This window comes from Neophocaena asiaeorientalis, unplaced genomic scaffold (genome assembly GCF_003031525.2).
Source record: "Neophocaena asiaeorientalis asiaeorientalis breed wild unplaced genomic scaffold, Neophocaena_asiaeorientalis_V1.1 scaffold943, whole genome shotgun sequence".
NCBI lineage: Eukaryota > Metazoa > Chordata > Mammalia > Artiodactyla > Phocoenidae > Neophocaena > Neophocaena asiaeorientalis.
This window is the reverse complement of record NW_020173401.1, coordinates 1,163,557-1,179,890: the sequence shown is the minus strand read 5'-3', so window position 1 is coordinate 1,179,890 and position 16,334 is coordinate 1,163,557. Positions and strand designations below refer to the sequence as shown.

Here is a 16,334-nt window from a genome sequence, read left to right as displayed (position 1 = left end):
CCCCACCCGCCCCCCGGGGGAAAAAAAAAAAAAAAAAAAAAAAAAAAAAAAGAGGTTCATCCTGGCAACCTGCCTGGAACACTTCAGGTTTCTGAACATTTCCATGTGTTGTCCTAGAAAAGGAGGACAGCCCAATGTCTCTCCAAGGGACAAATGAACAGTCAGGCCACCTGATCTGCATTAGGAATGGGTGAGCAAGGTGACACAACGGCCTGGATGGGCTTGAGTTCAGTCCCCTAGACAGTACAGGCTCCTTGACACATAAAAGCAGCATCTAGATCTAAGACAAGACTTGTCATTCATTTTCCCAAGTACCATGCCTCACCATGCGAGTCACTGGACGGGGCCCTCATCTCTACCTAAGCTTAAGGCTCCAGCTGAAGTTCTGTCAACCTGAAACCGAGGGCTCTAGGCTGCCAGGTTTTATTATGGAGTTGAGTGGACGGGGCTGGCACCCATGGAAAATATCGCCTCTTCCTGATGCACCGCATCACTGAGGCTGGTGCAGTCTGCGTCTCCGAGCACTTCGCCTCCCTGCCTTCCCACCAGCTCTTACCTGAGTGACCAGTGGGCCTGCCATTTGCGTCTGGGGTGGCTGGGCCTGCTGCTGGGGCCGCGGGGAGGGCTGCTGCTGGGGCTGCTGCTGGGGCTGCCCCACCATCGCGCTTCGCAGGGGCTGCTGGCTGGTGGGGGGGTTGTATATGGCGGGGGTTCCATCGGGATTCACGAAGGGCTGGCCTGCAGTGGAATCACACCTTGGTCAAGGTAAACTTCTCAAGCTCTCCTTTGGCACAAAGAACCACTCCGACAGATACTCAAAAATGGAACCTAAAGCAAAGGGGCAGGGGAAGTCCAGGACACTGGAGCCTTTGCCAGTGTGAAGACTTGACTGTTTATGACCCATCAGGCTGAGCGAGGTAACAGCGTAAGCCCACAGCAACTTAAAGAAGCCGCAAACGAATCCATCACCTTCAAGGCAATTTGCCAAAGCTAAGTGCATCTGTACAGTGGCACCCAGTGCAGAAGGCCTGTGGAGAAGCAACCTTCACCAAGTCCTGTGTCTTGCTGCCCTGCACCTCACAGCTACCAGCGAGATAACTTACACTGAAATATAAGGGCTGCTCTCCGTTTATACGGCTCTGGCGACATTCAGTTACTCAACGTTTACCAATATATTTGTTTTGCTTCCACTGGGCTGGTCACCAACTTAGAATCATTATCAGTTCCACAAATATATATACAACCAGGATATACCACATGCCTTCACTCACTTCTCTCACAAGCAGAAGTACACAGGGGAGGGGATAGAGATTCTGAAGGTGATGCATAATAAACCCATCACAGAATCATCTTGTCATGGCAGAGCAAATATACATTATTTTGCCTTTTGAGATAATGGCTTGGTTCACTGTTATTGTTCCTACTATTTGAGGAGTATTTTATGGTTTACAAAACAGTACCACTGGAACCTAACCGGGCCTCTGAGGAAGGTAGGTATCATCTCCCTATGTTTCAGAAGAGGAAATGAAGGCCTACCAGGGAGATTACAGGAATAAGGAGCTGAAAGGAAGAGATTAAAGGGCAGTAAATGAAAGAGAGAGAAAGGAGGTAAGGGAGAGAAGAAATGGATTTCCAATATGGAAGGTGCAGCAACGGGCACCTTACATCCATGGTCTTCTCTTCCAAGAGCCCCACAGGTGTGCAATCTCATTCCACTTTAGAGACAAGACAATCAAAGTTTGGAGGCCCCAATCAATTTATTCAGAAATACACAAAGCAGTAAGTGAGACACCCAGGAAATGGCCCTGGTCCATTCACTTCCCATCATACCACACAACTTCAGTGAATTATCCAAGTTTGCTTAATGAGTACATGGTACAACGAGGTACCATGAAAAACATCCAATTGTAACTGAAAATTATTCATCAACACATGCGAAGTTAGGAGAGGTGGGGGCCATGTTTCAAGGTGGAATCACCCCCAGGATTGGTAAATAAAGAAGAATCAGAATCTGGGGGAAAAGATGGGCAAAGTGCTTACAGCAAAAGAGCAGTGGACTTGATTTCAGCTCAGTTAGGAACTGACATGAAAGCTTTAGCAGTCCCCAAATTTTCAGTACCCTCCCAAATATTTATATACATATGTATGTGTGTATGTATGCAACAAGTAACCTTACATGCTGCATATTCATGAACATACCTGCCAGAACCACAGGAGTTCTAACAACAGTTTCATAACCAATCACAACATGATGTGATGGAAAAGCAAATGTGCCAGAATTTTAGTCAGAGAACAATGACTAAATTTAGAAGTTTTTTTTTTTTTTTCAATGTTCTTCATAAGCACTTGTTTTCCTATCACTGTTACTTAATTTTAGCTATATTTTATTGTTTTAAATTATTGTTCTTCTTTCCAAAATAACTCTTCTGAATTTGAAATCTGCAACCCATTTTTTTTTTTCCCTGCAAAACCCAGCAATTTGGGAAAGGATGAAAAAAAAAGGTCAATTTATAAAAATCTATTAGCCCATTTGGGGTTCTAATCCTTACTTGTCTCCTCCTTTTTTGTATCTTAATAGGGAAGAGGAAAATTTTAGGTACCTAACATTTAAAAAAAATTATCACAGCAACTTCATACAAAATAATTTCAAAGTCAACCTCACTCTAAGCTCTCACACACACACACACACACACACACACACACGGAAAATTAAAAAGAAAAGGCTCTTTACTATGTCCGTGACTTTTGATTTACCCCAGTGAGAATTAAGGAAGCGTGAAAAACTGACCATATTTAGGGTGAAAATATAACAGCAAAATATTCAGATGCCATTTTCAATAAATTTTAGACCCTCTGTTTAAAATATTATTATTGTGCTGTGGACCAGAAGAAAGAAATATTTCTAAATAACCGCATGTGGAAAGTACTAATAATTCACTTGGGTAGAGAGAGATGGCAGGTTCTTCTAGAAAGAGAAGGTAGTATAAAAGGTTGATTCTTATGCTCACCAAGGAGTGGTGGAGAGAACTGAGGAAAATGAAAGAAGTCAGATGGATGCCAGGGAAGAGACCAAAAACAATTTTCTAAGAGGGCCGGGATGACTGACTGTTGGTTTTCAAGCCAGGCTATGGTGGCTTCTCGGTATTCTACCTTGTTTACCAATCCAGATGCAATTACGACCGAATCCAGGCAATTAGTTTGAATGACAGTGGCTGAAAATCAAAAGAGAAAGACACACTGGCTCTAGGACTATTCCGCTTAGCAGAGGTTTTCATGTCAGAACTGCAGAAGCGTGTCCAGCAGGCCTTGGAATGGGTGTTAGCAGGTAAAGAGAGTGTAGTGACAGAGGTAAGCCAGTGTGGCGAGCTGAGCCAGGGCAGAGAAAAGGATTGAATGCAGAGCGTCCGTCGCTCTCCAATACATAACTTTAGGTGGAAAACGTCTCCACTATTCACATCAATGTGTGCAATGTGCAGCAGATATTATGTTACTAATATATAACGATTGAGCCCCTGCATGGTGACTAAAGCTTTGTTATCCATTCCAGGGATGCAAAACAAACAACGAGAAACTAAGTAGGACTCCTCCTCCCAAAGAGCTTACCAATGTGCTGGTAATAAGGAAATGAATCCAAGGGCAGTTCACACTAGAAGCAAAGTAATCATACGCTCTTGGTTTCCAATACCAAAGCACTGCTACCATGTACCCGGCAGAAGGGTATTATTTAAAAAGAAAGGGAGGGGATGATGGGAAAAGTATTTTCCTTTCCTAGTCCTTAGAAGGTGAGCAATCAAATGATTAGGGAGCTGATGATTATGGATAAGCAAAGACTGATTCAGGCCTTGCAAAGATACGTTTCTAGACAGCACACAAAACCTTCATGGTGCATTTAATCGAAAGGTGGAAGCAGTTTGGATAAATCGATTCTACAAGTCCTGTGAAAAACAAAAACAGCATAGTGTTATGGAAGCCCATCAGGAGCATTTGAACGAGACCAGCCCTCAAAGGTGGCTCAAAGTCAAGTCCCTGCAGATGGCGTGTTCTTCCATCTCATGCTCCTGGACTCCTGCCAGATGAAAGCAAAGCAAAATGGCAAAACAACACACACGGCACTAACGAGCACTTGAGGGATGCCAACACCTGTTGACATCTCTGGATAGCACTGAGTAGAAAGAAAATAGCCAAAGATGAGCTTTCAGCAAGAAATTTCCAAACTGAGGCTGAGTCCAAGACGGCTGGAGGAAGCTCATTCTCAAGAGTCAAACCCAGGCTTGCCTGGCAAGGATGAAGATGCGGACCAGGGATAACTTTGAGAAAGAGCCTCTGACTCCCTCATCCAGATGCCTGCAAAGCAAAGAAACAACAGCCAACGCAGGTTTAGAGTTGGAAATGGACCAAATGGGAGCTGAGTCTAAAGCCAGACGAAATAAAAAGTCCTGGTTGTATCTGGGGAGCCACAAGAATGTATGTGAGTGGGTTGGTTTCAGCTGCCAAATATTCAGTTCCTAGTAAGAGCCCGGTCAATTGTGCTGACAAAGGAAGTTTCATTTTTGTTTCATTTAATAGACAAATGACTGGCAGGCACCTTAGTATTTCAAATCATTGCTTGTCTTCTTACTGCTTAAGACAGATATTTAATCAATCATCGTTTTACATACGAGGGACATTCTCAAATATATGACATTGGATGAAAAACTGCTCTATTATCCACATTAGCATATATGATGAATAGTAGATATTGTTTCAAAAATGTGTAATTGTTGAGGACCTTTGTTATCCACTCTAGGGAGGCCAAAAATATAACCAAGTATGGTTCCTCCCCACAAGCTCATGAATGTGCTGGTAACAGGGAAATGGATCCAAGGGCAATTCACATAAGAAGCAAAGTAGTCATATGCTCTGGGTTGCTTATACCAAAGTGTTCCTACCACATATTTGGCAGAGGGTATTTAGGAAAAGGTAAGAGGTGTGGATTCTAGGGGGACACAGCAATGCCAGAGAAAGATGAGTTCCAGCCCAAAGGAGGCAAATTTCCAGTTTCAACAGTAGAGTCAAATAAGTGATCAGATAGCCTGATAGACAGACACGCACATGACTCACCACAGATGTACATTCATATGTGCTGGCATATATGTGTGTGTGTGTGTGTGTGTGTGTGTGTGTGTGTGTGTGTGTGTGTGTGTTTCTCACATGACTTGCAGGATCTTAGATCCCTGACAAGGGATTGAACCTGGAGCCACGGCAGTGAAAGCCTTAAGTCCTAACCACTGGACCACCAGGGAACTCCTGTTCATATTTTTTTTTAATTAATTAATTAATTTATGGATGCACTGGGTCTTTGTTGCTGCCTGCGGGCTTTCTCTAGTTGCAGCAAGCGGGGGCTACTCTTCGTTGCGGTGTGCAGGCTTCTTATTGTGGTGGCTTCTCCTATTGCAGAGCATGAGCTCTATGTGCGTGGGTTTCTGTAGTTGTGACGCACGGGCTTAGTTGCTCCTCGGCACGTGGGACCTTCCCAGACCAGGGATCGAACCCGTGTCCCCTGCATTGGCAGGCGGATTCTTAACCACTGTTGTCACCAGGGAAGTCCCCCCACGCATATTTTTAATTGACAAAAATAAACACATTCTGGGAAAAAAGAAATATCACAATTCACCTTACATCGCACCACTCAATCACAGAATAGAATAGTACATCTTCCTCCTGGTCGAGGGATAGTTTTATGTCTAGCATTTGTCAGATCAGAGATGTATGTAGGGAAACTCTGTTGTTCAACAGTATTATCGGATCCTTTTCTTTAGTTAGGATCCTTTTGCAAAGGATAAATTTTAATAACAGCTCCAAATTACTCATTCCAATTTGTAATTGGGACTTGGCACCAAGAGCACATTCTTTCCTTTTCTATAAACAAGATCATAGATGATAATATACACATACACACACACATCCATGCTTTCATGACAAATCATATTCCTGCGCTGTCCCCTAAAAAATACTCTTTTGAGCTTTCCTGAAATACTCTGCAATTTTGGTTAAAACGTAACACTCAAAACTATGCTTAGTGGCTACTCTTGTCTACAAACCTTCCATCTCAATTAAAAGTGAAAGAATTAAAGCTGACACAGTCAGATCATACTTTGATCTGTGCCCAGAGTAATGAATATGATCCTGGTTTTCTTTTCATTTCCTTTATAGTGCTTGCACTGATCCGGATATCTAATATTCTCCTTAGAAGTATCTAATCTGAAAGCTTTCAAATGGTTTTCAATAAAATGATCATGCCTCCTTTTCCCTCAAACTTGTGGCATTTTCAAAATGTCTCAATCGAACACCATTCCTTAGGAATGTGCCATATGTTTTCATGAAAATGTGGCAATTATTCAAGTAACTGTTTTACTGTCATGCTTCTCTGAATCTCCTACTTATTAGTAGCACTAGACATGTGAGAAGATTGAGCCAGATCACTTTTACGAGATTCTCATCCAGCGTTGCATTTTTAAGTAATCTAAACCAAACCTCGGATATATTTTGAGAAAATTCGTTTTTTTTTCAATCTCTTTCAAAGGTTTCTAGAGAAGTGACTTGTCAAATCAAGCCTTCTAACCCAGGGTTTACCAGCCCTGGCACGACTAACATATTGGGCTGGATAATCTTCCTGTGTCAGGGGCTGTTCTGTGCATTGTAAGATGTTTAGTAGCATCTCTGGTCTCTACCTTCTTAGATGCCAGTAGCAGCCCCTCCTCCCTAGGTCATGATCATCAAAATATCTGCAGATATTGCCAAATGGCCTTGGAGGCATGGAAAAATTGCCTCTGGTTGAGAAGTTTCCCCCATGAAGCAGGTGTTCATCAGTCTATTTGCCCAATGCTCTGGGTCCTCTGAAATTAGTGTGGAAGTGAACTGACCACAGGAGAAATTAAAAAAGTAAAAAACCTAAGATGTACAAACTGTTAGGTATAACACAAACCACAAGGATATACTGTACAGCACAGGGAATATAGCCAATATTTTACAATAACTATAAATGGGGCATAACATTTAAAAATTGTGACTCACTATATTGTACACCTGTAACTTATATAATATTGTAAAACTATACCTCAATTTTAAAAAAGTAAAAAAATGGCCATTCATCATGAAAGAAACAATAGTCATGAAGTTACCGATTTTCCAAACCCCACCAAAACCAGTCTAATCCTAAAATCCCTAAAATACATAAGAACTTGCCCTCTGTACTCTCTTGCCACTGCTGTTCCTTATTTCCCAGAAGGAGTTGCATGGAGTTCTAAAGTGGGAAGTCAATTTCTGTAGTGAAGAATCTGCTATGTGCTCCAATCGAGATCTCAAGTTCCTGAAATATCTCGGATGCAAAAATGCTTTTGACACAAAAACAAGCTAACCATGGATTTGGTCTGAGAAACATCAATTTTCAATTAGTACATCCCAATTCATCACTCCATGGTTTCTGATCTTAGCTCCTGGGAGTACGTGAGAGACACTGTGCTCCAGGAAGAGGACAGAAGAGAAAAGTGGATATTTCTGGGGAGTATCAGTATTTTGACTTACATACCAACATTGATAACGATACAGAGATATAGATTCCAGCTCTCTATAGATCTGCTCTTCCTAAATCAAGACCCTACACAACAATCCATGCACCAGGAATTTTCAGAACACTTGCTAGCAAATTTATAAGCTCAAACACAAGAATAAACCTCTGATATTATGTCTCAGCCAAAGCAGAGGTAATGAACGAACCTGTATGTGGATTAAGAAGGATGCTTCCGGGTGGGATGCCTGTGGCAGCTTCGAGTGGAAGGAGGATGTAGCTGGTGCTGCTGTGAGCGACCTGGCCTCCCATCCCATTCTCTGGGTAGGTCACACAGCCAGGAGAAGTGGCTGCCACGCCCGAGACCAGCGGTGTGCTCTGGAGAGGAGGGTGGGTACGCGACAGCGATCCTGACGAGCCTGCACTGCTGGAGGACTCAGAACCTACCGGAGAGACACAAATCAACAAATCATTCCACATGGAGGAGAGGAGAGAAACCACTACTTAGTGTAAAGAATCCATCACTAAAGAATTTGAGGTGAGCACTGCAGGATGAGATTAACTAATGCCCCTCCCACATTTGACTGAAATATTTGCTGCATATTTTTCAGATGTGTCAGATTTCTAGGAAAAGAGAGATTAAGAATGAGCTCTCTCTTTCCAGCTTCTCACATGCCACTAGGGTGATGAATTGGTAAATGGTACCATAAAGCTGGGAACTCAGGGCCTGAAAACTCCCATCTCTCTGAGTAACTAATGAAGTGGAAATGTCTCACTGAGCCGGAGTTACGACAGTAAAATGACTGGGATGGAGGTTAAAGAGACTGCAGTTTAAGGAGGAGTCTGTGGTCACGCAGATGGTTCTAAAGTACCGGTTCTCCAACATCCGTAAAGCTGCATTTTGAAGGGTCATGGTCAGAAACGATCTTTTCCCTCGAATGTGAGTAGAAGAACTCGCTCATTCCTATTAGAAATGCTTAAGAGCTGCACTGTACCTCCCATATTCACAGAAGTCTTGTTAATATGACCAAGAGGTGAACCAAGGAGGGCTTGGCCATCATGCTATTGACTGAGCATCCTTCAGATGACACAGAAGAGTAGAATCATGGGGAGATTTGTGGACTGTAGATTCCTCAAATATGTAAGTAACTGGGTCAGTGTGCAGAAGCTCCCAAGATGGAATCCAGCCCTAATCATCTCCCTTTCCCTCCAATGTGGACAAGAAAAACTATAGCCCACGTCCATTAGGCACCAGCCACTCTTCACTGCAACCAGAACCAAGCAGCTCCAGCACCCTTGACTGTGACTGTTCTGGGCTCTGAATATTAACCAGAGCCTCAGAGAGAAAATGCACTGAGCAAAATTTCTGTATCTGTGAATTCAAACTAACAGATGGATTGAGTGACGTCATAGTTTGAAAGAATGGAGTATAAGAAACTTTAAAAACTATCAGCCCACATTATTGATTTATGTCATTAAAAATGCATTATTCTGTGTCATTAAAGGTTAACACATATAAGGAATAGTTAAGATTGTTTAGAAGGTTCTAAAATGTGCCCTTAAACTGAAGACCTTTTTTTTTTCCTGAACACATATTCTTTTATTAAACCATTTTTTTCAAAGTGATATTTAGTATAATGCCTTATAAATTATCTTTCTGCAAAACATAAAGAGGAAAAATGTTCTGTACAGTGGATACTGGGAAGAATATAAGTAACAAAATAACATGTGATGAAGTTTATCTTTGAAATGATACGGCTTTTAGTTCTACTATCTGTTTTTGTTATGTTCCTTCTAAAATTCTCAGCATTTTTAATAATAAAAAGTGTGGCTGACATATGAATTTCAACTCTACAGCCCTAACTTATTCCAGCACTAATAAGTGGTTAAAGGAATAGTAAGTGATTTATCATCTTTAATGAGAATATGGAGTTCTAAATTATGGTAAACTGAAGACCTTTTTATTTTATTTTTATTGAAAAATTTTTTATTCTATATTGGAGTATAATTGATTAACAATGTTGTGTTAGTTTCAGGTGTACAGCAAGTGATTCAGTTATACATATACATGTGTTTGCTCTTTTTCAAGTTCTTAAATAAATGAGAGGAATACAACATGTGATTGCAGAGAAGAGGGGCCATTGGAGAGTGCGGTAATTTTTTAGAAGAAGGACAGTGATATTTACTGAGCACTTAGTATGTGTGGGTACCTGATAAACATTGTAATTATAAGGACTATACTGCCTAGAGAGGTAGGGAAATGGAAGCACAGAAAAGGCAGTTAACTCAAGTCAACTCATACAGGAAGACAGTGACAGAGTTGGGATGTGATCCAGGCAGAATGATCTAGATTTAACCATGACCCAACACCGACTGCCACCAGTGTTCTCAGGTGGGAATCTTCTCTGCTTTTTCCATGACTTTATTATTCAGAATGATAAAGTTTCAGATTAATTCAGGATGTTCCATCTAACTAATGCTGATGGGTTTCTGAATAATGTATGGGCAGAAAAATGAAGGATAAAAGGAAATGTGGAAATACTAAGAGTAGTTTTCAGACCACATGGCTGACACGTCTGATCCTGCAGTCACTGTCCCAGTGCAAACTATAGCATGCGTTTGTGGACTTGTGCCCATGATTTGATGCTACAGTCCAAGTTTGACACTTAGCAGCGTCAACAACAACAGCAAGAACAGTAATAATACAATAACACTTCCTGAGCCCAGACGATGAAGCTCGTACACAACTGACTCAGCCCACATCCAGGAGGAGGGGTTAGACAGTAAGAAAAAGTCGGGGCTAACGAGGCATCTAGCACCATCCTGGGCGTGTGTGCTGGTGGTGGAGATTGATACACAGAGACTAGCACGCCTCAACAAAATCCAAAAGATGACTTCATTTTGGCTTTTGGAAGATGGCCATTCATCACTGATTGACAATATTTCCTTCTACTGGCTGAGAAAAAGCAGCAGCTTCAACGGGAATAATGAGGAGACAAGGTAAAGATAATGGAAATGATTTGATCCCCCAGGTTAAAAGAAGGGAAGAAGGAAAATTAACTTTGGCTTAAACTCTCAACACTTGCAAAGATGGAGGCAGTCAGACCTCCCTGGAGCGATGGCTCAGCAATCACCCTGCGGGCTGGCTGGTGTATAACCAGCTCTGACCAGTTTCTAAACATCCATCACCTAGACTCAGGTAAAGCAGTATTCGACACGTAGTCAGCATTACTGAAATTCTTGATCAAAAATAGCTGCTACCAATGGTGATAAAAGGCACAGGATCAGAAGTGTTCACAGATTTAAAAAAAAAAATAATATTTGAGAACTTTACTACTTTGGGTGCTGAGAGTGGTTTGTGCTTCCTTGTTTACGGACTTAGTGACAGCAACGGCAAATATTTCAACAGTATGTCTATGTGACAAACAGTGTTAAGCACACGCTATATGAATTATCTAATCTACTTTTCATAGCAACCTCATTTTGCAGCTGAGAGCTGATCCTCAGAGACGTTAAGTAAATTTCCCAAGTGCAGTTAGCGCGTGGAGGAGTCTGAGCTCAAACCCAGCCAACGCAACTTTAGGGACCAAGTTTGAAGCCTGCAGGTCATGTGTTTACCCTAAAGTCATTCCAGCAAGAACCAGGTAGGACCAGGGCCCTGACCAGGCCTATGCCAAGTTCTAGGAGATACTGCACAGAAATTCAATGCTACTCACAATGGGATGCTCAGAAATTGAAGCTGGACCCTGAGGGGCAGCTGGTGGGAGGTATAGACCGAAGACACTAGGGTGGCTGGGTGAAAGCCTCAGATGAACCCTCAAGAGGGACACAGGAAAAGGGAAAAATGGGAAGAGATTGGAAAAGAGATCATAAGGCAAAGCAAAATGGAAATCCAGGAAAGGGATGGGGCAGAAAGGAAAGGGCAAGGGAAGAGTCCCTTGGAGGAGGGAATGGGCATTCACTCCCCAGGGAGGGAGCACCCTGAGTTTTGGTTCCAGTTCTGCCAGAACTAGTTGTATTTCCTTCAGGAAGTGACATTTTCTTTAGACCTCAATGTCCTCTTTTGTAAAATATAAGCCACCAGATTAAATGATGAGTAGAGGTGAGGATGATGCCCTTGAAGTTCCCCTCAGCTTAACCATACTTTAAATAGGTTTCTTTCTGATTACAGGCCCTTTACCTCCCTTTTCTCAGCGCATCTCTGCTTCTCAACAGATGCACAGAAAGCTTTTGACAAAATTCAAACCCATTTACGATAAAAAGTAAGAACCTAGGGGTAAGACGGAAATAAAGACACAGACCTACTAGAGAATGGACTTGAGGATATGGGGAGGGGGAAGGGTAAGCTGTGACAAAGTGAGAGAGTGGCATGGACATATATACACTACCAAATGTAAAATAGATAGCTAGTGGGAAGCAGCCGCATAGCACAGGGAGATCAGCTCAGTGCTTTGTGACCACCCACCCTTATCCTACAGGGTTGGGATAAGGAGGGTGGGAGGGAGGGAGATGCAAGAGGGAAGAGATATGGGAACATATGTATATGTATAACTGATTCACTTTGTTATAAAGCAGAAACTAACCCACCATTGTAAAGCAATAATACTCTAATAAAGATGTTTAAAAAAAAAAGATGCAAATCTTCTCCCAGACTTTTATCAGTTTTACAACCTGGGAAGGTCTTTCTTAAGGACTTGGGAGCCATCCCTTTGAAGTGAAGTCCTCAAGAAAAATGGTGCCTTTCTCTGCAAGTCTCAGCACCAATTAGCAAACACAGGCGGTCTTATCAAATTGACCAATCACCTCTTTAAGGCCTTCTAGCTCATTTACAGACTCTCCTGCCTTTGTTTCAGCAGGATTGAGTTTAGTTTCTCTCCCCTGCTGCAACAGTCTTGACCTCTATTGAATTAGTTATGGGTAAAGTCTTCCCTGCCACTTTAACTCATCAGATGCAATTTTTCTTTTACAGGGACCCTGAACCATGAGTATTTTTTTCTCCTGAGTTTGAGAAAATGTTTCCAGATCCAAGTGTCAGAGTTCAGTAGAATAACCTAAAGCTTCTGAAATTACGAGGGAAAAAGAATATCCAGGATGCATTCGTGTAGTGACGAAAATAAACACGGAGAAGAGGAAGTGATGGAAAGATGAGGCATCTTGCACTGGCTCCAGAGATACCCCAAGGCATAGACCAGGAAGGTAACAACAACAAGGATATCCTTGTCTCCAGAAAACAAGATGCCAGGCCATGTAAAATGGTGAAAACAAAACGGAAGGCTATCTTATTTCTCCAGAGCAGTTGTTTCTCAAGCTTGGTTTGTAGAGAAGCCATCTGTGCTTGAACAAATTCTTCTTGTGAGTCTGATGCAGCTAAAGTCGAGAAGCCCTGCTCTGGACATCAAGACGGAAGGACGGTAGTAAAACAACATGGTGTGGCCAGTGTGGAAAGAAACAGATATCACACACTTATTTCTCAACCCCATGTTCATGGCAGCACTATTTACAATAGCCAAGACATGGAAGCAACCTAAATGTCCATTGACAGATGACTGGATAAAGACCATGTGGTAAATATATACAATGGAATATTACTCAGCCATAAAAAGACTGAAATAATGCCATCTGCAGCAACATGGATGGACCTAGAGATTATCATACTAAGTGAATTAAGTCAGAAAGAGAAAGACAAATATCATACGATATCACTTGCATGTGGAATCTATAAAAACAATACAAGTGAACTTATTTACAAAACAGAAACAGACTCACAGACTTCGAAAACAAACTTATGGTTCCCAAAGAGGGAAGGGTGGGGAGGGATAAATCAGGAGGTTGGGATTAACAGATACACACTAATACATATAAAATCGATAATCAACAAGGACCTACTGTATAGCACAGGGGACTCTACTCAACGCTCTGTAATAACCTATATGGGAAAAGAATCTGAAAAAGAATTCAGTTATATGTGTAACTGAACCACTTTGCTGTACACCTGAAACTAACACAACATTGTAAATCAACTATACCCCAATATAAAATAAAAATTAGATTAAAAAACCCAAGCAACCAACCAAACAAAAAAAACCAACATGGTGTGGTCAGTGTGGAAAGAAAGAGATATCACACACACTTCTCTCTCAACCCCATCGCCACTACCAAGAAACAGCTGGGGTCTCAGTGCAAGCGCCATTCAAGTCCTCTTCCCAATGAGGATGTGATGAAATCAGCTGTCTCCACAGGCCTGTACTGGACCCCTGATAGGTGACCACTGCTGTGCTCAGTGCAGGGGGTACAATAAGGGAAATACAGCCCAGATCTCAAGAGGATGTGCTTGTGCATTCTGACTTCAGTTAATATGCTCTTCCCCAAATGCAGCAAAACATGTTTCCCACCTGGAAAGAGTCTCATTATTAACTATTTGAAGCTAGAACCTATGTAATCAGAGGAGGAGAAGAATAACTTAAACGTCACAACTCCAGACTTAGTTTCTAAAAGGTCAAAAAAAGTTTGCCATTCCACTGTAAACAATAAAGTAAAAAATCAGAAACTTGTGCGGTTCTGAAGCTCCATGACAGCAAAATTGACAGCTTTGCTTCATAAAACCATCTTGGGAGATTGTAAGTTTGTTTTGACATCCTATCTTGATCCCCTTTAATTTTTTTCCTTGCCATTCCTGTACCCTGACAGGCTTTCAAATGGAGACACTTAGATGAAAAGAAAAAAAAAAAATGTCTGAAGCACTTACAATTTCTAATCATTCTTCAAAGAACACGGCATTTTAGCATTCTTGAAGTGTTTTAAATGTTTCCAAAGAGCTTTGCTCTGGAGATGATTGGTGGTTGGTGTGTGGAGAAGGACGATTAATTTAAAAATCTTAAGAGCTCTTTGGGTGTGCTGGAATTTTTAAGTGCACCATTTAAGGTACTTCGTTTCTGCGTTTGAAGGAGATTTAAAACTCTTTAACCTGTCTTAGTTTACAGGAACTCAAGTGTACCACAGTGGATTTTCTTGACTTCAGTTGCTGCAATAGTGGGATATAAGAGCAATTAATTAGAGGAAGAAATCAAGAATTCACCAATTGGTGAATAAAGATGACAGAAGGCAGTGTGAGCCCACCTGAATCTTTCCAAGAAGCAGGATATATACATAAAGTAGTGGCTGAGACTAAATGCTATTAATTTTCTGCCTATGTAGGAAAACACAAGATAATTTCTTAGGAAGCACTTGTCAACAACATAATTACGTTAAACCATTAGCATAATGAGCCGAGATTTCACAAAGAGGCTCCCCGGGCGTTAGTGAGAAGCTTGGTTGGGAAAGTATTCACAGCGGAGGACTGCCCGTGTTTTACCTCTGCTTGGCGTTGTCCATTCAGCATTTCCCCTCGGGGCCCTGGACTCCCCACTCACTGCACAGGCAGGCTATGAATGCACCAGTATGAATGCAAACTTCAACTACCTATGTCAAAAGATCACTATCCGGGCTTCCCTGGTGGCACAGTGGTTGAGAGTCCGCCTGCCGATGCGGGGGACACGGGTTCGTGCCCCGGTCCGGGAGGATCCCACATGCCACGGAGCGGCTGGGCCCGTGAGCCATGGCCGCTGAGCCTGCACGTCCGGAGACTGTTCCCAAAAAAAAAAAAAAAAAAAAAAAAAGATCACTATTCCCTTACAAGAAAAAACCGGGAAAAAAGAAGATGCATGCATCTAGCTACTTGGAGACTTGAAAATTTCTGAGGCTCTGTTTCCTTATCCTATTCTTTATCTTTAAGGAATAAATCATAATACTGAATTTTTAAAAATAGCTAACCTTGGTTAAATAGCCGCCTTGTGCAGGTGCCTTGGTAACTGATTTTATATAAATGGTCAAATTTAAACTTACAATAGTCTACTGAGGGGAGTTACAGTATCATTCTATTACCATCCACATTTTATAGATAAGGAAATTGAACATCAGAGAGGTTAATAATTGGACCCAGGCACACAGCTCGCAAGAGGCAGTATTGTTATTTCAATTGCACCTTCTGACTTTTTTGCTATCCCAGTGATTAATATCATTCACATCATTATCTTTACTTCAGGGAAGTCACTGAGAGCGCTGACTGTACAGCTTGGGTGGAATCAGAGGAAACGATCACAGGACATAAACCCATTCAGTACTAACTACCTGTTTTGGACAGCTTCCCGGTACTCCTGCTACTGGATGTGCTGTCACCCCTGGTCAGCACCGTGATGCCCCCAAAACTCGCCGTCTTGGTCATGGCAGGCTTGAGATTGCGGTTGGAGCTGTCAGAATCTGTGCTGCTCCAGGCTCTTTGGTGGTCGGACCACTTGAGTTCATTCTCCGAGCTGCTCTGCCGACTTCCAGATGTTCTCCCCGAGCTGTCTCTGTTGCCCCTGGAGTGTGGCCATCAGAAAGATGCACGGGACAGCATTAGATTCCGAGAGCAGAACGGACACAGAGCGGGACCTTTCTTGTAAGAACTGTCTACACAAGACCCTTCTTGTCAACCCTTTCCTTGACACCTGTCGCCTCACAAACAGCACACGGACACCTTGTTGATGTACAGACAGACAGGTAACACATCACACAAACACTCATACTACAAACGAAAGACCAAACCTAGAAATGTCACATGGTCCCTCTGCCAGTGAAGGGGAAACAACAAGAAAAATAGGATATAAGATATAATTGGTAACTTCTCTTGTGGAGAGGAGAGAAGAAGGTAAATTCTCCTGACCCAAATCAACAATGAATCAGTGTTTGAAAGCAATTATGATGTTAAATG

At 42.1% G+C, this 16,334-nt stretch overlaps 1 protein-coding gene across 3 annotated transcripts in view; it reads right to left on the bottom strand.

The window, feature by feature from the left end:
• The window catches only part of ARPP21 (cAMP regulated phosphoprotein 21), a 110,701-nt gene that overhangs the window by 58,713 nt on the left and 35,654 nt on the right, over positions 1–16,334 (bottom strand). For all 3 annotated transcript variants that reach the window (XM_024747150.1, XM_024747149.1, XM_024747151.1), the window contains 3 exons: positions 15,713–15,942; positions 7,756–7,989; positions 557–738 (listed from right to left, as the gene is read on the bottom strand). In XM_024747150.1, the coding sequence (XP_024602918.1) occupies positions 557–738; positions 7,756–7,989; positions 15,713–15,942 (646 nt within the window). The remainder of the gene's footprint in view (positions 1–556; positions 739–7,755; positions 7,990–15,712; positions 15,943–16,334) is intronic.